Genomic DNA, 22687 nt, shown 5'->3' on the forward strand with positions numbered 1-22687 from the left:
ATTGAAGAGGCCTATTAGAACAAAAGGCGACCAGAATAATAATATGTTCGCGACAGTGATAGCCAATAGCGAAGGGTGTGATGGAGGCAGCTGGAGTGCGGGGTGCAGCGCGATGAGAGCGAATGGTCGCTCTCGAGCCGAGTTCGACGCGCCAAATCGCGCCCGGCGAGGCTGGTCATCGCGCTAACCCCGATTAGTGTAGCTCCCAGCCCCACCAGTCTGGCGGGGTGCATATGCTTCTTCTAGGCTCCGCGCTCGAGCTTGAAGTCTGTTCGCGAATGACTTTGGATTTGCATATTGATGGATTGACAAGTCGACGATGGTGCTTTGCCGTGATTCGTCTGTATGGCCGTCTTGTGATACTTTGCAAGCGAAGAAAGGGACCGATGCGAGATGTATAGCTTTTACACAAAAATGGTCCAGAAAATGGCAGGTCATCGTCCTCATGCGATGATATTGTTGATACGTTCACTGATGTCATGACTAGTCCGGGTTGCAAAGTCCGCAGCGCTGCTACAGCGTTAACACAAGTCTACAAATCTCGATTCGACCCTACTCCTCTCCAGCACTCAAAGCCGCCTCCGACACCCCCCGACTACTACTACTCTGCCCCGTCCTCGCCCTCTTACTAGCCTTCCCAGCCTTTGCCCTTCCATTCCCCAACCAACCCTGCTTCGCCGTAATAGGCTGTAGGAAGCCATCAATATGCACACCGCCAATCGTCCGCTCTTCATTATCAGAGTCATTAGTTCTAGGGTCGTATTTGTGAACTCGCATGCAATGCTCGACCACACGGTAGGCCAACGCAAAGTCTTTTTCGTGACCCCAGCAATCTGCGTGCGGGCAGCGCAGAGTGCCGATCTGGAAGAAGGGGCGTTTAAGTGGCGGAGGCTGTGAGATCGAGGGGATGACTGGAGGTGGTATGGTTGATGGGGTGTAGGATACTGGTCCGGGGGCAGCTTTTGATGCGAGTGCTTCGTGGAAGGGCATGAAAGACATGCCCTCGCCAAACAGAGTTGCGCAGCGCTGGGCAGTACGTGCAATAGCTCCTTCATTCCAGCCTTGTACAGCTGCTAGACCGAGCACTTCACTCCAATCAAGAAGCCCTTCTCTTAGTATACCTTCGTCTCCTGAACTATCGCCATCGCCCATGGTGCTGGAGGATCTGCGACGCTTCCGTTCGCGAGGAATTTTGTTGGACTTTTCCCAGTCAGATCCTCCGCTTGAGATGTCATCGTCGTTGGCGGGCTCTCTTTCATCTGTTGCCTTTCTGGCGGCTTTTGTCTTCTGTCGTACTGTGCGGTCGGCCTCCGTAGACGTTGCGCGCGAAAGTGGTCGGGTGCTCGATCTGCGACTTGTCGCACTCTTCGACCGAGCTCTAGATGTAGACCTTGATCTCGGACCATTCGACTCTGCGCCTGACGTGTATTCGCTCATGGAAGAATCGCCTGGCCCTCCACGACCGAAGTGGTTGACACGCGTTCGGCGGATGGCTAAGGCAAGCTCGTCTAGTTTCCCCATCATGTTCTGGATCGTCGGCTGGAGAAGTCGCTGTGCTCTCGCATCGTCCGCTAATAGAGTCGGCTCCATGAGTGTCTCAGTACGAGGTTTTCTGCCGCGTTTCTTCCCAGTCGCCCGATCGCGTTCGGCGTCGTTGCCATCGTCAACATCGTCTGTCCTGGTTCCAACCTTGGTCGTTTCTTTCGGCTTCGCAGAACCGGCGCTCCGTGATCGAGATCTGCTTCGCGAAGCTGACATGTGATCTCCAGCGTCGGAGTCAGACGAAGGCGTTTCCCGTGAGTTCCACTTCTCTTTAGCCAGCCGTAAGAAAACAGCTAGGAGTTCCTCTCGCAGCTCATCTCCTGCATCTCCGGTGTTTGCACTTCCAGCAGTCCATTCGTCCACATGGCCACTTGGAGGCTCTTCGTCTGGAGGGATAGGCCATGCCGTCCACTCTTTGGAAGGCACAATCGCCGTCTGCAAGAACCCCGCCGCATCCACGTACTCAAGATCTTGCCCAGTCTTGAGCCAGTTGTCCCTATTCTGCCAGTTTTTGACCTTCGCGTTGTCTTCTGGGAGCCGTCGTAATCGTCGCTTGAGTGCATGCGCGTTATACAGATGTACTGCGAGATCTGTCTCTTGCAGCTGATCGAGGGAGTCGGCTATCTGGCGATCCGCTTCGGTGTAGCTCTGCCATGTTTGGGGCGGCCCAGTGAAGCGATTCGGGCGCACCGGTACCTCGTCGTCGTCGTCCTCTCCATCAGACTCGTCCCGCGCTGACTCGCTGTCGGTATCCAGGTCATCGTTAACGTCTAAAGGAACCGGGATAGTGGGAGTCTGTGCTTCTTGTGCGTGACGCGGGTCTGGGATCTCCTCGACTGACGGCGATGAGCGCGCCGAGGAAGACGATGAGGTTGTGGATTCGTAGGAGGAGGGCGGTGGCGGAGCGCTACCACCAAATAACGACATCTGCGTTACAGTAAATGTCGAAGCGGGCTTGTGGTTGTCTTGGCGTCAACATCTGCGTTATGCGATCCAGCAGTTGTGGGAGTGTAGAGGCGCGCTCAAATTTTGGTGGGGTTCCAAGGTTCTCGAGAAAGACGCGCCGTCACGTTGCCGCTACCATCATCCCTGGTTTACAATCTGCGACCCATCTGGGCAGCGTCATACCACCAATCTCTCATATAAAGCCATCTTGCTAGTTCCCCATTGGTTTCTGGTGTTTCCATCTACATGTTGAAATTGCTTCAGGCGGTCGCTGCAGTGACATATTAGTGCCGGCATTTGTTAGGTCTTACACCCTCGAACATGGAAAGCAGGATCTAGGCACACTCGGATGACTACAGAGAGCGACCGTGGAGCGATCGTCATCTTACACGGCGTCTCGGTAGCTTGGCTTTATCTTCGCGCTGTGATGTACCGGCGCATTACACTTGTGATCTGTTCACGCACGTGCCATCGCTGGCAACTACCTAGGTGGGCGTCAGCGAGGCTACCTCATTAACCCTCTTTTTTGCCGTAGCCTCCAACGACTCATCAACACCACGAATCCACTTTCACAGCTAACTTTGGCTTGGCCGCGCGTTGGGTGCGTCGCAGAATGAGGCTCGGTGCCCTGTTTTCAGGAGATCATCAGTCGGAATACATCAAGCTCTGCGCTTACCTATCAGAACAAGCTATGTCCTGCGGCAAATCATCGTTAGTAGGTGCTGTCCAGGAAATTCATCAATGCTTTATCTCGGATCTCTGCGGAGTTTCATCACGACACAGTGGCCCGCACAGAGCGCTGAGTGTGTGCGAAACGTCGAGAACGAGATTTCTCACAGAGATAATGTCAGCAGAAGAGGTGCCGACTTCCGCATGGCTGCACGAAGACAGAAGTTTACCTCAACGCCATTCAAGAAAAACACTGACCACTTAAGAGCATACGTTGACGTCAGATCATCTACTTTACAAACTATTTTCTCAGTGTAGGCTATAGACCTGTACAACTTTTCCATTGTATGAGCTGCCTCTCTCTGTTTCCTTACCAATCGTCGATGTTCCAAGAATTTCAAGGGGAACCCTGATAGTGCCGAGAGCCTCAACGGCCTATGAACACGTTCTAAGCGCGGACGAACGCCCCGAACGCGGCGCTTTGAGCGTGGCCACCGTCAGCCTTAACATCAGTATCTCCACCAGCAGTGAGCTAGCGGCGAAATTCATGATGGTGTCGACTTCGATCCGGGGAAGTGGTCCAGAGCCAACACCACATAGTGATCAGCGGCGTGCGAAAATGCCCAAGCTGACGCATGGGTACTCATGAACATAACCGCAAACCAGGAACCTTACACAGGCTTCCGGGTAACGGCATAAAGCCGTTGAACGCTTCATGTCTTTCCAACGTCAAATCTGCATGAGTATTGATCAAGTTGACGACTGGTAGGCTGCCCGATAGTTGAGTATTCATTCGTTGTGCTTCGAATTACAGTAGCCACAGCGCCCATCAGCACTACAGCACTACAGCACACTCCCTGGACTGTTCCTCTGTTGACGGACTCATGACCCACTACCCAAAGCTAGTGGTGATGCTTGTCGTCGATTCTCTCAGGTGCGCGGTCCTACTTTGATTACACCTCGATCCACACAGTAGGACCGAACTGGAAGAGCTATCGCACATACACCGGCCATGCTTGTGGCAATATAAATACAATAGGTCTGGTATGCCAGATTATCACCAACCTCAGTCACTCTTTCAGCTTTCATATTATCTTGCAAGACTAATTCAATCATGCGTTCATTCGTTTCAATCACCGCCGCGGCGGTGGTCGCCCTTCCTTTCGCTATGGCAGCGCCCAGGTCGTCCAAGATGGAGGCCAGGTACTACAACCCGGAGCAGGTTATTGACACTGATGTTGTCATTATCGGAGGTGGAGGTATGGGTGCTTACTCTGCCATCCAGCTCAAGGACATGGGAAAGAGGGTCGTCGTTGTTGAGAGCTCGCACCGCCTTGGAGGTCACACCGAAACCTACATGGACCTCGAGACTGGATTCCCCATCGACATGGGAGTAAAGCTGTACCATGACGAACCTTTGGTGCACCAGTGGTTCGCACGCTTCAACCTCACTTTGGGCCCGGCAAGCCCGTTCCCTACCGGCCCAACCCAGCAGGTTGACTTCAGGACTGGTCAGGTGTTGCAGGGCCTTCCTCCTGCCAACCAAACCGCCTTGGCTGTTGCTCTCGCGAAGTACGGCGCCGTTATCGCACAATGGCCTGAACTTGAGGGTGGCTTCTACCTCCCCGACCCCGTTCCCGAGGACCTCTACATGCCGTTCGGCCAGTTCGTCCAGAAGTACGATATCGCGGATGCAGTACAGACCATCTTCGGTCTCACCTCCGCCTTTGGTGACATCCTCGAGCTCCCTGCCATCCAGCAGATCCGCACCATGTCTCTCGGTCTCCTGAAGACCATGCAGAGCTTCAAGACCAGCTCGGTAATGAACAACAGCATGCTCTTCGAGGCACTCACTGCCGAGCTGCTTGCCTCCAACTCTGTACTTCTATCCTCCAGGGTTCGAAAGACCGCGCGCGTAAGCAAGGTCGATGGTGGCGTCAAGGTCCTCGTCGATACCCCCAAGGGCCAGCGTCTTATCCAAGCCAAGAAGATTCTCATGGCCATCCCCCCCACGCCCGAAAACCTCACCCCCTTCGATCCCAGCGGCGATGAGATGAAGATCTTCAGCCAATTCACCTCTGTCGGCTACTACACCGCCATCATCAGGAACGCCGCTCCTACCAACGTCACCCTCAACAACCTCGCACTTGACAAGCCATACGCGCTGCCACCTATGCCCGCCATCTACAACGTCTTCCCCACTGTCAACCCTACACTCAACCAGGTCTTCTACGGCACAAAGGTCGGCCAGCACCTCAGCGACGAGGAGGCCCAGGCCGCCATCCTTGCCGACCTCAAGCGCTTCCACGCTGCCAACAACATGACCGGCCCCGAGCCCGAGATTGTCGCTTTCAGCAACCACAGCCCCTACAACATGATGGTTGGAGGCGAGGCTACCAAGAACGGCTTCTACAAGGACTTGTACGCTCTGCAGAGCCTGCGCAACACTTTCTGGACTGGTGCTGCGTGGAGGGCGCACGACAGCTCCAGCAGCTGGGCTTACACTAGCAGGAGTGTGCTGCCGGCGCTTGTGGCCAGCTTGTAGGTTTGCAAGCGGTGGTGGTGGATCATTTGGGTTAATCGATAATGGAGCGGTCACTCCCTTGGACGGTCAATGGCGAAGTTTTCCTTACATGCTGCTTTACAATAACTTCGATACTTGTATTAGTAGATGACAATAATCAAACGCCATTGTCCGCATTCTGCGACTCTTTTCTTGCTGGCCCACCCTACTAGGTAGGTCAACATGCTGGACCATCACGTGTCGATTCATGAGCCTTCCAAGGTTGGCTTACGCTCTCTTCTCAACCTTGGTTCACAGCAACCATGCAAATCAAATCTACCGAATTTTGATTATATGCTGCTGCTGGTGTCTACATAGATGAGACAACGTAAGACTCTGCACTTATACACTCATACTCAAATACTCTAGCACCTCTAGTCACTTTTGTAACACACCTCACCGTCTTGATACCTAGTATCTTCTGATTTGCGTCCTGCACTCTACTATGCTAATCATGCCACCTGCTAAACGTGTCCGACTTGAAGGCGCGCATACTCTCTCAACGCCCGTCCGCTTCCTCATACTCTCGGATACGCATGGGGCTGAATTACCGGAAAACCTCCCGCCATGCGATGTACTCCTACACTGTGGCGATCTGACAGAAGATGGCACCCCGGAAAGCATCTCCGCGGCCCTCCAGACGCTGGGCAAAGTCGAAGCTAAGCTGAAGCTTGTCATCGCTGGTAACCACGACATATCGCTCGACAAACCATACTGGCTCTCCCAGGGTGGAACTGAGACCGATGCAGAACGAGCAGAAGCGTTTGTGAGCTCAGATACAGGCTCCGAAGCAAGTAGAAACGGCATCACCTTCCTGAAAGAAGGCACGCATACCTTCAAGCTAGCATGCGGCGCTACATTCAAGATTTACACGTCCCCATACACGCCCCTCTACGGCGCATCAGCATTCCAGTACCCATCAAACGAAGACCGGTTCAATTCCACAGGCACTCCACCGTGGGCGAAGAACGTCGGTACCGAGACCTCGACCATCCCCAACGACGTCGACATCGTCATGACCCACGGCCCCCCAAAATACATCCTAGACACGACCTCTGACGACCAAAGCGCAGGCTGCGAGCACCTGCGCCGCGCCATCGCAAGGGCACAACCACGACTGCATTGCTTCGGCCACATTCACACGCCGCGTCGATGGTTCTACCAAGCACACGTGCTGGACTCCAGACGGGAAGCGGAGATAGATGCCAATTTCGACACTCATTCAATAAGCAAAGTCTGGGTAGGAACGAATTCAGCGCATAGGAAGGGATACAGAAGCCTGCCACCAGGCTCCGCTCAAAACTTCCGAGAGAACAAACAGCAGACGCTCTGCGTCAACGCGGCGATGGAAGGCACTGAGGAGCCCGGCGTTCTCGGACATCCACCCTGGCTCGTTGAGGTAGATTTGCCCGTGCAAAGAGACATGGGAATGGGAGATGCCGTCGGTGAGGAAAAGCATCTCACGTAAGCGCACCTGGGGCATACGGAAAAGGGAATCGCGTGTCGAAGCTCGGTGATGAGGGAGCGGCGGCGCAGCTCGGCGTCCGCGGGCCCCGGTAAGGCGGGCAGCTGCCGTAATCTGCATCTCGCGGTCGGTGGTAGGGAACTCCGAATTGGGGCCTTGCGACAGCATCGCGCAGGCTGCTTCACAGCTTTTTGGCGTAGCGCAATGGGTTAAAGTATTAGGTAGGACGCCGTGGACGCCGTACAGGAATATGAAGCGTACATATGTAGGAGTCTCGCTGTCTGTTTCTGGCTTCAGGACAGCCATCTCCAGCGTCACGCACTCCTTCAACGAGCTCGCAAGAGAATACCTTCATAGTCGTACATACTAGCAACAAATCACCATGACTGTCTCATCATCCCTCACACTCTACCGTTCAGAGCCGTCAACCTCCCTATCAACACGCTCGTTTTCCAGTTCGCTCATCTCCTCCCACCTCTTTACCCAACAAACCGGCACAGCAATCCTAACCGAACTCGCCTATCGCATCCTCATCGACATCATAAACCGCTTCATACACTCGTTCCAGCGCCTCGCCTCCCATGGCCTCGACTCAGCATCATCCTTCATAGAGCGCAAACTGCAGGAGCGTCGTGATCGGCTGGACGCTGCTGGAATTGGGGAAGAGGGTCTGAAGATCGTTGAAGAGGTGGGCAAGTTGGCGGAAGAGAGGGGCTTTGTTACTTGTCCGTTGACGGGGACGGGAATGAGCAGAGAGGAGGGGATGAAGGGGCCGCCGAGGTGGGTGAGGGGCGTTTTGGACGGGATTGATGAGGGGAGGATGAAAGAGAGGGATTTTTGGATTCATACGCATACGGGTTGAGGTCGAGACATCAATACGCTTCATTCTTCCTAGGAGTATAGAGCTACCCGACGATGCTCCGACGGCCCAGCAAGATGCCGCAAAGGCTGAGTCGCCGAGACGAAGCGCACCTTTCCCACCGAGCAAGCTCTACTCAAGACGACACGCCACCCTACGCCGCCTCTGTTCGCCCTCAAATCTGCTTAGACAGGTGCGCCGTGCTACAGCAACCGATTCCTACCAAGCCTCACTTAAGATCATCCCGACGCCCGGCGATCAAGGCCCAGCTAGGTACCCCAGGCCGTGGGGTGAGATACCGACATAAGAGAGTGACAACAGAGAGGATCCTATAGCTCTGCCGCAGCGCATTGAAGCATATATACTCTGTTCAGAAGCTTCCAGTTGACCGCCACTACCAGCCAGCCGCCCAGGTTCTGGTAGAGTGACAGTATAGGCCACAAGATTTTATATTCTCGCTGTCAACACATTTGCTGTCTATGACGCTATGCTTCTCCCAGAATACTATACAGCTACCAATATAATATACGCCTCCATTCACATCTTTGCTCCCGCTAATTTCCTCGTCTTCTGCTTGTCTTCCCATATGCGCCATATGGTGTTTACCTGCCGCGCAGGCCCAACGATGTCTGGCCGGTGTGTCGTCTCGCACACTCGACCTTCGTCTATCGAACCAAGTTCCCTTCTCTGTAGCTGTGTGTGTCGTATGTGAGTTGATACTAGGCGCCGCGTTCGCATGTTGCGCGAAACAGCTCCGACGATATGCTCTCGGTCGGCGCGAGTGAGTAGCAGCTATGCAGCGCTGGATTGACATTTGACTCATCGAAAGAGACTGATACTTGCGCTTCTAGCGACTGCTTATGGCGCTCAACCTTGTCGCTGCTCATTCTCAATTTGGATCGCGGATGCGTACTAGACTCGTCCGCTGCAGGTAGGCACCGGCGTAGCGGAAGCATTCAGTCACATTTCTGCGCCATGAGTATAGCAGCATTGATTTTGCGCATCCAAATAGTGCTCTTCCCACCGTCTCGGTCGTGGGCGGTCAGCCTAGCTCTGCTGTCGTCACTAGGCACTCACGCATCGAGCACGGCAAGCTCAGCTCCTTCTAAGCAATTTCAACAACTTCGCTGGTCTTGCTCTGAGGCCCTCAAGGCTCACATAACACAGCGAGGAGCATTTAAGAAGCATTCCCCGAGCGGATGCAACAGCTTTGGCTCTCGAAAGCTCGCCACGTACTTCCACGATTGCTATATCAGCCTTGATACGTCTTGCGCACTAAGCACACTGTCTTCAAGATTTGCTACAAGAACAGCGCATAATCACTTCCAATCTCGAGTTCCGATGTTCTCGCGTATCTTCACGTTCGCTCAGTCAGTCGATACCTGTGTACTATCGCACTGCTCGTCAAGCACACCCTCACTGGCTCCATAGATCACAGCAAACCCATCACATCTCTCAGTGTCTGCTTGACCTGCTGAAATTTCGCGTTCTCGTTACCTGATGAGGCCGCACGGGCCACTCCACCTCGCGTATCTTGACTTGGTGGTTTCTCACTCTCACCTGGCAACGCCCGCGCGGCCTTCCACCGCCGACGAAGCCCTTCTATACTCGCCTTCACCTGGTGTTTCCGACCTTCCTGTCGCCGGCAGAACACCGGCCGGAGCAACAGCGCCGGCTCCTAGCGCCTGCCCGTGCGCAGGCTCTTGGCAGGCACATATAAACCCCTTTCCCCCCTCCGACCTACACTCTTTTACCACAAACCCCACAATCTTTTACCCCAACTCGAAGAACTCCAACTATTTGTCACTCATTACTTCAACAAACTTCTTTCTTCACTCACTCCGACCATGGCTCAACACTTCATCACTACTTTGGATCACTTCCACTTGGTCATATGACATCATACCTTCACTCACCTATGTCGACCAGTTCCAACCTTACTGAGCTTCACTCTTCCTCAATCAACATCACTGCTCAACGATCTTCACACCTTACTTGGTCATCAACTTCACTCAACATGACATCCATCGATGATCATCAACAACCTTCCTTCACCATGAGCCATGGTCACTCTTCCAACATCCTCCTTCGCCATTGAACATGGTAAGTATCTTCCTTGCTTCTTCTTTATCCAGTCTTCTAACCTTTTTCAGCATGCTGTCACCTTCTACCACACTCACTTCGCTTCGGATCGCTCCAACCTTCGCTCACATCGTCGCCAACCTCCTCAAAGCCCTACACTCTAGGCCACGATCGAGCTCTTTAGCATCCACCTCAAGCCCTCTTCGGGCCAGCATCGCATGTTCACAACACCCCGGGTCGCACGAAAGTCAAGTTGTTTGGATGGATTGGATACTTTGGTGGAGGAAACATACTGGTGGGAAGTGCAGGATACAATGGTCAAAGAACAGTAAGAGACGGACTTTATAGATCTCGCTGGGATCTCGCTTTGGGCCTACAAGGCTTGCTTCGGCAAGGCCCCATGGCTGGTGGACATGATCTGGAGGAGACTTCATTCTCATATCAAGGTGCTGGAGGACAGACAGTCTATGGTGCTTCGGTACTAAGCTGGGCCTGCCTTGGAGATTTGAAGTTCTTCGCCAGTTTGAGCTTGCTCGCCCAGATCATTCCCCTGCACACTTCTTGATGGCGGCTCTTCGGAGTTTGGATCAATTCGAGAAATGCAGCATGCGCAAGGTATGAGAGACTTGAGGTGAGAGTGCCTGCAGTCGGTGGTCGATGTTTGGATTGGGTTTAGATTAGCTTTTGAGGTTTTGGACATTGGTTTGCTGATGGCTGGTGAATATGGGCTTCATTCTGGTGGTTGGACTTTAGGTGGATGACTTGGACTTCGGGCTGGACTTCTTCTCAAGGATACTTCAAGGTTTCGCCTCAGCATCAATGAATCTATCATATACCTCACTCTGCTTCTTTTTGACTTGACTTCTTCTCTGCTTCATTTGCTTCTTTCTTGACTTGACTTCCGACTTACCTTCTATGTTTGGCCTCTTCCTTAACTTTATCTTGGCTTGACTTGCTTTGCTTAGATATCCTAATTTTTCTCTACCTTAACGTCTTCTTTACTTAGCTCTTACTTTACTTGCTTCTCTCCTTAACTTAAAACTTGCAATATATACATTTACTTCCTAAAGTCTCTTATAGCCTTTCTACCTGCTAGAAGTGCATATTGCTACTACATATCTTGAAGAAGTCTCTATCTTCACAACGCCCTCTCTCCCCACCACTTCCCAACTCTAAACATGCCTTCTTCTCGCCCATTTAGTAAGAAACTCTCTCCCCTCGATCCTCCAAACGTCCTCCTCAACATAGCTGCCGTTATATCCCCTGCCCTGCGCCTGAAGAACAAGATCCAGCCCCCTCCCACTCTTACCCTCGTCATACTGCGGCCACCTGGGCAGAGCTTCACCATTTGGATCCCCCTTCGCCACAAACCTGATCCACTGCGCACTCACCTGCTCGGCCAGCTTCTTGTATTCTTCCCATGGGCCATAGAAGTTGGGGTTAGCAAAGACAAAAGCCACCTCAGTGAAGTGCGCGACGCCCTTGTATGCGCGCGGGTTGCCGCCTTCGCTGGCGGTGTTACTGTTTTGCCAGGGGAGTGTGTTGAAGCGGTATATGTATGTAGGGGAGTACTTGGAGTAAGCGCGGGCATCTGCCAGGCGGGGCGCGTGGTAGAAGACGTCTCCCATAATGGCGGCGATGCGCTTGTACTGAAGCCCTTGCTCAGCGAAGAGCTGGACGCCAGTGTTGAGTGGAATGCCAACGGTGGGGTCGTTTGGATACAATTCCATGATGTGCTTGATAATCGCATCGGGGAAGTCGAATCCCGTGCTGTTGGCGAGGTACGCGTAGAGGTCTTCGTCGGTGTTGATGACACCGCCTGCTGGCGCGTTATCGGTGCCTTCGTCGGAGTTGGTGCCGTAGAGATGCGGGATGTGGGCGAAGCAGCCCGAGGCGAGGAGCTCGGTGGGGTAGGCGGGGATGATGTCGCCGTCGACGATGGGGTACCAGCCTGGGCCTTGGCTTGGGGCTGCGAGGAGGGGAAAGATGGCTTCGTATGGCAGTGTGCGCAAACAGGCGAGCGTGTCGACTTCATCCGTGCAGTTCGCCTTGTCGACGATGTTGTCGTAGATGGGCTGGTACCAGTCTGTGCCATTGTACCATGCCGTCCCCGCAGATCCAGACTCTTGGATGCTGCGGTGGAACAAGTTATCTGTTCGGCCGCCGTACGACATGAGTAGCTGGCCTACTGCGAAGCTCCCAGCAGACTCGCCCCAGATAGTCACACTGTCCTTGTCGCCGCCAAATGCTTCAATGTTCTCTGAGATCCAAGCAAGTCCTTTGCGCATGTCTCGAAGCGCAAGATTCGTCTGGCCGGTACCTTGGATCTCTCGCGAGTATAACATACCCCATCCGCCTTTGCGGTAGTTGATGCTGGCTGCAATGATAGGCTGGCCGATCTCCACGCTTCTTTGAACAATGTATGTCAGGTTGTAGTTCGCAAGCGCACTGGTGCCGACTTGGTAGCTTCCTCCATGGATCCATAGCGCTACCGGTAGCTTTGCGTAGTCTTTGTCTGAGAGACCCGCTGGACGAACGATATTGATGCTCAAGCAGTCTTCGCTCATGCTGAAGTTGGCAGCTGACGGGTCCGGACAGCTATCTCCGTACGATTTGGCAGGGCGCGTACCGTTCCATGTCGTATTCAGAGACTGTGGTATGCGAAAGCGGTTCCGACCTCCCGTATCTTGCGCATATGGAATGCCTAAGAAGAGGTCTTGATTGAACGAGGGAAGATGTACGCCTTCGTATGTTCCATTCAGCACTGTGACCGTGGGCTCGACAGCATGCGCTATCGTTGCCAGCAAGCATGCCGCGAACACCCCCACTTTCCAAGCTCTTGCAATGGCTGCCATGATGCTGGCGTGTACGTACCCGTCGAGAAGGATAAGCGAGGAGACCAAGCGTTACTTGTATATCGCAGCTGGCAGTAATTAGAAAGCTAGCAATGATAGGGCGTATCTTAAGAAGCACCGAAAAGACCCTGCATCGTGACGTGATGGCCCTCCCACTCTTGTGGTGGACATGCATATCCGTGGTGATCGGCAGAGGTGCATGTTCGGCTTTCCGCGCTAATCGGGAAGGTAAGTGCGGAGCTGCATGTGCAGTCGCACCGACGAAGAAGCCGCCTCATGGAAGCTGCGAGTCTCCATCTCTGGCCTACAAGAAGAAGAAATACTGGTTGATGAGAAGCGAGACGAAAGTTCAGTAATGTTCATGATCCAGGCCTAGAACAGCTTGGATAAGAAGCTTCTTCTCTTCTTCGCTGGTTCTTTCTCGGGTACACCCGTCATTGTATATGACGGAGAGAACATTGTTTGCCCAGGTAGTTCTACTGGCACATCAACAGCGCCATACTCCGGTGTCTTGTTCACAGGCGTGATGTCTGGTACGGCGTTCTGCTGCACAGGGCTGACGTACATCGGCGCCGGCGTACTCGGGACTGATGTCGGCGACACCGGCATGGCCATGGGTAGTCGAGAGGCACTGACGATGTGTGTCGACTGTGGGTGAAGGTATGTTTGTGCTGGAGATGGTTGCGCATGCATATACGGTTGTACCTGCGGCTGATGCCAACGTGGCGGGCTAGCAGTTTGCAGTCGTTTGCTTTCAGCGGCCCATAATTCGAAGACTTGATTCATAAGTCGCGTCCATTCTGAAGGACCTCCTTGGAAATTGTAGTTGACGCGGCGGTCTGTGAAGGCGATGAAGTAGTGCTGCTTGTTGTAGGGCGATATGGCGACATACTAGGTTGCATCAGCGCTGTACTCATGTCATCATGAAGGCTTGTTTTCTGAACTCACACTGACGGCACCCGGTGCAGTCTCCATCAGAATCTTGTTCAATCCAGTGTAATAGCCGTTGAAGTTCCATGCCAGATGCCCATCCGCAAACAAAACGAACCAGGCATCTTTCATCCCAAGACCAACACAAGTTGGCGTAACCAGCGACTTCTTCACTCTATCCTCGAGACCCGAAGGTATAGCAGCCCATATCGAGCCCTGTCCGGGTGCGCACGCGAAGTAGCTGAACTTCTGGCCGAAGGTGACGAAGCACAAGCTGGCTGCATTCGGGAACGACTTCAGCCACTGCGCGAGATCGGGATAGTTGAGATCGAAGTACGTCCGTGAGTGGACTGGTTCTGATTAGCTTGGTGGGTGAGATGGGGCTGGCCCGCGCCGTCATCTGCTATGCGTTTCATGGTCGCGGAACTTGGGCCGGGGTGCTACTTACAGAGCTTGTCCTCCCCATCTAACGTCTTACACCCGATATACCAAATCGGCTCCTGAGAGTCTGCCTGAGGCGCAAGAGCGAGACAGTAAGGGCTAGCGACTCTCCATGGATTGCTCATGGAGCTCTTGAACAACTGACGAAGCGTCTGCGGTATCTCGTGGCTGCACCCTGTTAGCCGCGCCTTCCTCATCGGCATGCGCAACTTACAACTTCCATGTTTGGCGACAGTCGAAGAAAAAGCTATTGCGCGGTCCAAACACGAATGTAATCTCTGGCATCTTGTTGATTATACGATGAAACTGTACATGCGAGGCAGAGAAACGGACGTGGGCTGCTCATCAGCAGGCGTGCGGCGTCCGCCCAAGGACGTGGCGGCGCGTTGGGGGCCGCATTCAGCTGCACCAATTGAACGCGACGTGGAATCGTCAATACCGCCGCTCATGTGTTCCGAGTCTCTCGATCTTCAAGCTGCGCATACATGAAACTATCATCTAGGTGTCTAAAATCACAGGAAGCCTAAGTCAGTATCCTCGTAGACACCGCAGATGCTTGTCCATCGTGCCTACCCAACTAGGTAAGCTCGCGACATGTACAACAGCGGCACGCTTTCAAGATGCGACTGTTGCTCATGCGGTATCATTACCACAGGGGCTATTAGTCCAGCATAGACAGCTCTACGACATCACAATCTCCAGAAGCGACCTGAAAAGGACGAGCGAAATGAATAGACTTCTGTCGTGATCATGCCTTTCATTTTCGCATCTAATCGCAGACTGGCCTATCTACCGTGTCTTCTCATTATCCAATCTCGCCCAGCGTCCACCGCTACAAGACGGGTATGAGCCCTAAGGCTATCTCGTTTCGTGGTGTCGCGTCATCGGTATCGGGCCCTCTAAGCAGCGGTGGTCTTCTCCTTACTAGTACAAGTCAGCGCATGTCTCATGTAGATGTTGGGGCTTCAACATACGGGAGAGGAGTGAAGCGCAAGTAAGGCTTTACAATTCTGATATCGGGGAACATGGTCTTTGCATCCTCGGTCTTGACGGCTGGGTGGACGATAACGTCATCGCCTGGAATCCAGTTCTGAGGGTAGCGAGATCAGTATATGTCGCACATGCACTTCGTACAGTCAAGACTTACTATAGGGGTCGTGATCTTGTGCTTGTCGCCGGTCTGCAGGCTGTCGAGGACGCGGAGGACCTCCGCTGTGTTGCGACCGGTGCTAGCGGGGTATGAGAGGATGAGGCGGATGGTCTTCTTGGGGTCGATGATGAAGACTGAGCGGATAGTGAAGGCAATGCCCTTGCTGTCGACGTTGGTCGCGTCTTGGTGGTCGATCCTGTTTATGTCGTTAGCCGTGTCGCGGGTCGTAGGTCGCAAAGAATCTCCACCTACATGTCGTATGCCAACGCGATCTGGCGGTCCTTGTCGCCAATGATGGGGAACTTGAGCTTGCTGCCGGAGATCTCGTCAATGTCCTTGATCCAGCCATCGTGCGAGTCGACGGTGTTGGCAGAGAGACCGATGAGCTTAGCACCGCGACGGCTGAACTCGGGCTCCAGCTTTGCGAAAGCGCCGAGCTCAGTTGTGCATACTGGGGTGTAGTCCTCGGGATGCGAGAAGAGGATGACCCAGTTGTCGCCGATGAACTCGTGGAAGTCGATGGGGCCCTGGGTGGTCTCGGCCTTGAAGTTGGGGGCCTTGCTGCCCAGGCGGAGAGGCTCTGGTCGGTCGCTCATTGTGTCTTTTGCGCCCATGTTAGCTCAGGTCCCAGCGGCGCAAACATGCGGGGTGGCGGGGTAGGTCGCAAGCAGCAAACGTACCTGGATATATGATTTAGCGTTTGAGTGAGGTTGCGAAAGATATCGAGGTATCTTGTAGATGCAATTTGGGATGTTGGAGCGGTATTATGAGGGAGAGAAGAAGTTGAGGGGTCGATGATGCCTTTTTGTCCTCTTGTAAGGCCATACACAACATTCAACGACCAACACTTCCAGCTAGCGTATATTGCGCAATCGTCACCTATCTCACGTGAACTCCACCAGAGCTTTTTCTGCCATTGAATTTGCCCACGTCCAACGGCCAGCGGGCGAATCATAGACGCAACATCTCCGGCGGTATCGCTTTGCCAATTGTTGCCCCTCCTGCCCAGCATTCGTCGCAACCGGAAGCAGGGAGAAGCCAATGATGATGTTATTGGTGATTTCTCAGCGATATCCTTACTTGCCAGAATTCAAATAAGCTCCGAACCACATCACAGCGCTCGCAGAGGTTCCAATGACAGACATGGCGTTTGCTTGATCCAATCTCTCGGTAGCTTTGTGCATCAAATGCGCGCATTGTCGGTTTGCCGTGTGAGACTGGGTGGTCTGTATGCAATTGCGACATAGGAGTACAGTAGCCTCCATTGATATCGAGGCGGAATGTTTGGCTGTGTCGCTCAACCGAACGACTGGGGAAGTCGAGCTCTTCCAACAAAGTGCGCTTTCACAAACATTAGCACCAGCTGGCGGTGCGGAGGTTACGCGAAACGCTTCGGAGGTGGGTAGCTTCATGGCGGCAGGAATTTTCGTGACTGCCGCCTGAACACGCCGTTCACACGCGTCGCGCGAACTTTATTGTCGCGCGACGTCACGCTTTGCAGACACGGCGAGCAGCCACCTGACTACACCTCCATATGTTACACACGCGCTCCAACGTCGCTACTCCCTCCTAGTTCAGCTTCAAATCGGCAACCTCGGCAGGGTCCTACTTTCTTCTCGCCTGAAGCCTCTGGCCTCAAAGTGAAATTGGGCCGAACTTCCGAGCCGGAATCCTCTATTGTACCCACTCGGCGACTCATCAAGGACACGATGCATCTTTGTGCTGGTTATCGCAGGATTGAGTGACGATGAGGCTGCTTGCTTTTGCCCAGGTGCCGATACTTCCCGCCGATGATGTCGGGGAGCCATTTGCTTGTCCGAGTCGAGACGCCTTTGCTTGAGGCGCGCCATACTCCTTCCCGCATGACGCACCGGATCTACCCTGTTCTGCACGCGCTCCAGCAGCCAGAGACTTCGAGGCGGCCTTAGCATGTCGGTGTACACGATAAAATCCAAGTTTACCCCGAAGCGGGACGCCCCCATGCATGTGGGCCTGGAAGATAGAGAAGGAGTCCTATTCCCGACCAATGCAAACGACTTCTAAGAATCCCGTCGGGAGAGAACCGGGCGTCCCACACCGTCCAGTTGTTCGTTGGGATGCATATCGGCTACGCCTGTGGTTTAGCGGACCAGACCTAACCGCCGCTTAAGCTATGAAGGTCGCGCTTTCCAGCGTCACCGGGTTTACGCTTGCGTTTAGATTCTGACGCGTTCATTGCGAAACCCTCGGCGTAGCTCTTCGACATATCAATAGAAGAGAAGGACCTTATGGCAGCATGAGTGCTAATCCGGAGATCAACCTCGTCAAGGACTCTGAGCTTGGAGAGTGCGCAGATTCAAAAAGCCAAGCGGGAATAAGCATATTGCCGGACATGCGCAGACCTTCCGCAGAGGAACCGAGGAATCGAAATTCCACAGCGGAACCAGACAACGACCCAGAGACAGACTACTACTATGGAAAACAAAGCACCAGTAGCGAGTTCATACCGCAAGAGAACGTGCAGGACTCAGAAATCGTTTGGCGTTATCTCACATTCGACACCGAACTCCCACACGCGACCACGATATATCCGACACAAACCGACCAAGAAGCGCCACCTGAACCACCGAACCTCGTCAAATACACAAACCCTTTCGATTGGTCAGAGACAAGAAAGAGGTTCACGATATGCGTTTCATGCATCATCACCGCCCTGACTGCGTTCTCGGCTGGAGCATACAGTCCCGGTGTTGAGCAGATGACGCAGGAATGGGGCGTCAGCAGTGTTGCAGCGCTGGTCGGCATCACAACTTTCACGACAGGATTTGCTATCGCGCCCATGGTCCTCGCCCCGTTTTCTGAGATCAACGGTCGCCGGCCAGTCTTCCTCGCTTCGGGCATTTTGTTCGTCATCTGCCAGCTTTGCTCTGGCCTCACGCAGTCATATGCTGGAATGCTCGTCGCGCGCTTCTTCTTGGGCGTGGGCGGATCTACCTTCTCCACTATGGTTGGTGGTGTAGTCTCAGACATCTACCATGCTGAGGATCGGAATACACCCATGGCTCTCTTCTCGGGTGCTGCTCTGTTTGGTACTTCATGGGGGCCTTTGGTATGTGGCTTCATCGCGCAAAACACAACTTGGAGGTGGATCTTCTACGTACAGGCCATCTCATGTGGAGCCGTGGTCGTGCTGATCTGTGTCGTTTTCAAGGAAACCCGCGGCTCGGTTCTCCTGTCCAGGAAAGCCAAAGCTTTGAACAAGTGGTATGAGGCACGCGAGCAGTCCGGCTATTACGGCTTTAATGTCAAAAATACCGAAAAGCCAGGATCCACGGAGTCGCTGCGGTTGAGGTGGAAGGTGCGATCGGATGAAGAACGAGCTTCGCTTGGCAAGATGATAGGCGTCTCTCTCTACCGCCCGTTCCATCTCCTCTTTACTGAACCTGTCGTGTTCTGGTTCTCGCTCTGGGTAGCCTTCTCCTGGGCCGTACTCTACCTCACATTGGCAGCAATCCCGCTAGTATTCCAAAGCAACCATGGCTTCTCCTTGCAACAAGCCAACGCGGTCTTCGCATCCATGGGCATAGCTAGCATTCTGTCGACCATACTTTCTATTTACCAAGAGAAGATCGCGAAGAAGAGTGGGAAATTGACCGGTACACCAGAAGGCCGCCTGTACTTTGCTTGCATAGAAAGCGCATGTATGCCAATCGGTCTCTTCATGTTCGGATGGACAAGCTTCCCCGAGATACATTGGGTTGTGCCAGCAATCGCGATCGGCATCGCTACCGTTGGCATCTTCAGCATCTACCTGGCGACCTTCAATTTCCTCGCAGACACATACCATCGCTATGCGAGTTCGGCACTGGCGGCACAGTCCTTTTGCCGAAACATGCTTGGTAAGTCAAACTCGGTCCACAACCAGTGCATGCATACTAACATCATCTTAGGTGGAATCTTCCCGCTCATCACGACACAAATGTATAACAAGCTTGGGTATGGTCCTGCAAGTAGTCTGCTAGGCGGGATCGGCGCGTTGTTGACTATTGTGCCCTGGATTCTAGTCTTCTATGGACCTAGGATTAGAGCAAGGAGTAAATTTGCAAGTGAGATTATGGATGTCAACTCTTGAAGGACGAAATAGTCTCCAATAGAGTTATCGCATAGCAATGCATTGTTCAACGGATGGAGTGTTCCAAGCATGACTGCTGTCGCTAGATGCAAGTAAGCCTTGGTCGCCAAATTGGGTTAGTCAGATCACCATGTTGCATCAGCTCCGGGGCCGCACCTGGCTGCGAGCCGGCAAACCGCCCACATGGCCAACACAGCCTCACAAGTCAGCCCAGCCAGCACCCACGGAAAGATGCGCACGCACATTTCACCTTCGTCGGAAACCAAAGACATGCATGCGCCCTGCCTTCCGGTCTCCGCCACAGCCTTGAGTGGCGACTAATGGAACTTGCCATAACATCGACATTTAGTGCTACACAATCCCACTGATAACGATGGACGATCTACTTCCATCCTACGAAAGTGTAATGCGACGCGATCCTTGGGTGCTCATAGCTCCCTATTTGCCTTCTCAAGACCTCTGCTCAGCAGCTCTGGTTAACCGACAATGGCACCAGACCTTCACACCGAACCTTTGGGGTAGCCCGGCTTCGCACTTTGGTGTCCAAAATGATACAGTCTATGGTAAGTTACTATGGCGCAAAGATGGCGGTTTACTGATGCCCAGTAGTGGCGCTCACACGATTCAAGCGTACATTACCTTATGCGCGAGCATCCGTACGAGAGCTCACACATACTCTACGCTTCCCACCGGCTCATGCAGAGCTCTATGATGGACCGCATGCAGAATGGCTTCGAGACTGCCTGGAACACTTACCTCGCCTGCAATGCCTGATTGTGGACGGCCTGCCCTTCTTCGATCATGCGTGTCTCCTGAGCCTGCGACATTCAAGCCTACAATGGAGATTGACTCGCCCTCACGCGTTCCCGGTGTTTAGCTTACGCCTGCTCGACGCTTCCAGCTGTTCAAATGCCACATCGATGGGTCTTGCAGAGGCTCTACCGCACTTTCCCGACCTTGTTTCGTTGGATCTATCAAAGACCGCAGCTGCAAAGGACAAGGCAGTCCTTTCGACCTTCAGATACCTCCGAAACCTGCGCGTGCTGAATCTTCGTGGGATTGGTATCAAAGATGAAGAGTTCTCGGTTGTCGCACATGCAATCAGCAGCCGTGTCAGGAGCCTCGATATCAGCAACAACCTTCTGACGGACACTAGCGTACGACTTCTTCTTGAACTATGCCTGAAAGAGAGAGTCGTTGCGTCGCATTCTTCTCGCGGACCACTGGCACCTGTTCAGAACGCGAACCCGACCGAAGGACCAGAGACCTTCGAGTCTGAAAATCTCGTGGGCCATCTTCGTAAGAAGCTCACTGGCGGCTTCATTGGCAGCCTAAGCATTGAGGAAACCAGCGATGTCGGAATATCGCACCTGTACCTCTCGAATAACACAATAACTGTCGAAGGTATATCGGCTTTGCTGCGATCAAGGCGATTGCAAGTTCTAGATGTGGGTATACTACCCGCTGTAGTGACGCATCCTTCAACCGTCTCACTGGACCCACCGAATGATGACTTGGAGCTACCCGGCGTGTCGAAGCTTACCCCAGTACTTGCCGAGAGTGGTTCGAAACTAAGATATCTGAGGATCAACTACGAGTTGATCACAGAAGACGCGCCTTTCGAGGCGACCAATTCGCCACGCGCGGAACTCACCGGGGATCTTGGTATCTACAAACCTTCAGATGCGCATGAGCTTGAAGCTGTGGAGCCACCGACACCTGAGCTAGACTCCATCCCAATAACTGTACACGAGGCTCCTGGGGATTCGTCATTTCCCGTGGAGCTTCCGGGTTCGCCTGTATCGCCTCAATCCGCTAAGATTGACAAGTCACACACAGAACGTGCCGACAGTGACAGGCGAGACGCTACAAGCGTTCCCGAGGTATGCATCAATCCGCAGTCACTGCAAATCAATCGAGATCCTGCCTGCGCTCCGGAAGTCATGCCTGTAGACTCACCATTGAGTCCTCTTAGCCCACTCGGAAACGACGAAAACTACCAGCCTAGCACACTTGCAAGTGAATTCGAACGGGTAGAAAGCCTTTCGCCTTCTATAGAGATCCGCAGTAGCAGTACACTGGATGAGCCGATCCCAAAGGCCATAACGAGACCACGCGGCAACTCCTTCTACTACATCGAAGATAGAAAAGTCCGGCTAGACTTCCGCCAGGCGAGCGAACCTCGATTACATCCTGGGATGCTTCCGAAGCTCCATACCCTCGTTTTAACTGATATACCCACCATGACTAGCGATAGGAAAATTATTCATCGGATTATCCAGTTCATCAAGGACGCAGCTGAAGAAGCTTCGATTGCTAAGCAACGGGCCAGGCACACCTATGTGCTACCGCCAGGACGTAGGCGTGCCATCGCAGAAGAAGAGTACGCACGAAACCAGTTTGCCCTTCGGAGAGTAGTACTTGAAATGGCGGCTCCGCAGTCAGCGCCTAAAAAGATCTCCAGTAGCTGGCGGGCTTATCCAACAAAGTCGACTACTGAAGATGCGGACTCTGAAGCATTTTGGGAGGCAGCAACGCATGATTTCTCCTTCTTCGACGATGAGGAGTGCGGACAGCCCGGTCGTGAGCCTGGCCGCACTCTGCCCTTGGCAGCTATGAGCGGATTAGAGCTTGCGCCTAGCAACCCCGTCTCACCAGTAGACACAAGTAAGGCTGTTCATGATACAATTCCGCTCCTCGATGTTGTGAGTGAGATTGGCAAGTTTCGGCGAGAAAGGAAGGCCGCATACAATAACTTAGTGGAGATGGGCGAGGCTGAACCCGATGTAGAGGGGTACTGGCCTGGGGATATTACGGTTCTGAGGAAGCCGGTGAACTCAGAAGCTGGGGAACTCGACTGTTACGGCAACCGGTATGAATTGGGTTGGTTCTACCGTTGAACGCGATGGCGTGGCGCAGCACTAGCCCAGGACAACGCTTTTACTTACCGAAGTCACTCAGTAGGCTGATCGGCTGTCATGGCGTATGTCTGAGTGTACTAGAGACTTTTCCCAGTCTTCTTGCAAGTATCCAGTCCTTCAGGGTGGAGAACCAATTACCGACAAGCTTACTCAC

At 53.4% G+C, this 22687-nt stretch overlaps 8 protein-coding genes across 8 annotated transcripts; 4 read left to right on the top strand and 4 right to left on the bottom strand.

Moving 5' to 3' along the window:
* Positions 1 to 552: 552 nt before the first annotated feature.
* Positions 553 to 2469, bottom strand: J4E93_001466 (uncharacterized protein; the record flags this gene model as incomplete). Its single annotated transcript, XM_049339417.1, has 1 exon — positions 553 to 2469. One exon carries the CDS (start codon positions 2467 to 2469, stop codon positions 553 to 555), a length of 1917 nt encoding a protein of 638 aa, XP_049203374.1.
* Positions 2470 to 4348: 1879 nt separating this feature from the next.
* J4E93_001467 (uncharacterized protein) lies at positions 4349 to 5701 on the top strand (the record flags this gene model as incomplete). Its single annotated transcript, XM_049339418.1, has 1 exon — positions 4349 to 5701. The coding sequence occupies one exon, from the start codon at positions 4349 to 4351 to the stop codon at positions 5699 to 5701; it is 1353 nt and encodes a 450-aa protein (XP_049203375.1).
* A 472-nt stretch (positions 5702 to 6173) lies between these two features.
* Positions 6174 to 7187, top strand: J4E93_001468 (uncharacterized protein; the record flags this gene model as incomplete). The annotated part of the gene is made up of 1 exon (XM_049339419.1): positions 6174 to 7187. One exon carries the CDS (start codon positions 6174 to 6176, stop codon positions 7185 to 7187), a length of 1014 nt encoding a protein of 337 aa, XP_049203376.1.
* A 4110-nt stretch (positions 7188 to 11297) lies between these two features.
* On the bottom strand, positions 11298 to 12980 carry J4E93_001469 (uncharacterized protein; the record flags this gene model as incomplete). Its single annotated transcript, XM_049339420.1, has 1 exon — positions 11298 to 12980. One exon carries the CDS (start codon positions 12978 to 12980, stop codon positions 11298 to 11300), a length of 1683 nt encoding a protein of 560 aa, XP_049203377.1.
* Positions 12981 to 13352: 372 nt separating this feature from the next.
* J4E93_001470 (uncharacterized protein) lies at positions 13353 to 14574 on the bottom strand (the record flags this gene model as incomplete). Its single annotated transcript, XM_049339421.1, has 4 exons — positions 13353 to 13871; positions 13929 to 14260; positions 14359 to 14512; positions 14566 to 14574. The coding sequence occupies 4 exons, from the start codon at positions 14572 to 14574 to the stop codon at positions 13353 to 13355; spliced, it is 1014 nt and encodes a 337-aa protein (XP_049203378.1).
* A 676-nt stretch (positions 14575 to 15250) lies between these two features.
* On the bottom strand, positions 15251 to 16097 carry J4E93_001471 (uncharacterized protein; the record flags this gene model as incomplete). The annotated part of the gene is made up of 4 exons (XM_049339422.1): positions 15251 to 15275; positions 15326 to 15441; positions 15499 to 15697; positions 15754 to 16097. The coding sequence occupies 4 exons, from the start codon at positions 16095 to 16097 to the stop codon at positions 15251 to 15253; spliced, it is 684 nt and encodes a 227-aa protein (XP_049203379.1).
* A 1679-nt stretch (positions 16098 to 17776) lies between these two features.
* J4E93_001472 (uncharacterized protein) lies at positions 17777 to 19612 on the top strand (the record flags this gene model as incomplete). The annotated part of the gene is made up of 2 exons (XM_049339423.1): positions 17777 to 19379; positions 19431 to 19612. The coding sequence occupies 2 exons, from the start codon at positions 17777 to 17779 to the stop codon at positions 19610 to 19612; spliced, it is 1785 nt and encodes a 594-aa protein (XP_049203380.1).
* Positions 19613 to 20532: 920 nt separating this feature from the next.
* On the top strand, positions 20533 to 22512 carry J4E93_001473 (uncharacterized protein; the record flags this gene model as incomplete). The annotated part of the gene is made up of 1 exon (XM_049339424.1): positions 20533 to 22512. One exon carries the CDS (start codon positions 20533 to 20535, stop codon positions 22510 to 22512), a length of 1980 nt encoding a protein of 659 aa, XP_049203381.1.
* Between the last annotated feature and the right edge of the window lie 175 nt (positions 22513 to 22687).

The sequence above is a fragment of the Alternaria ventricosa genome, assembly GCF_023758065.1.
Source record: "Alternaria ventricosa strain BMP 2768 chromosome Unknown scaffold_2, whole genome shotgun sequence".
In the NCBI taxonomy this organism is placed as follows: Eukaryota; Fungi; Ascomycota; class Dothideomycetes; order Pleosporales; family Pleosporaceae; genus Alternaria; species Alternaria ventricosa.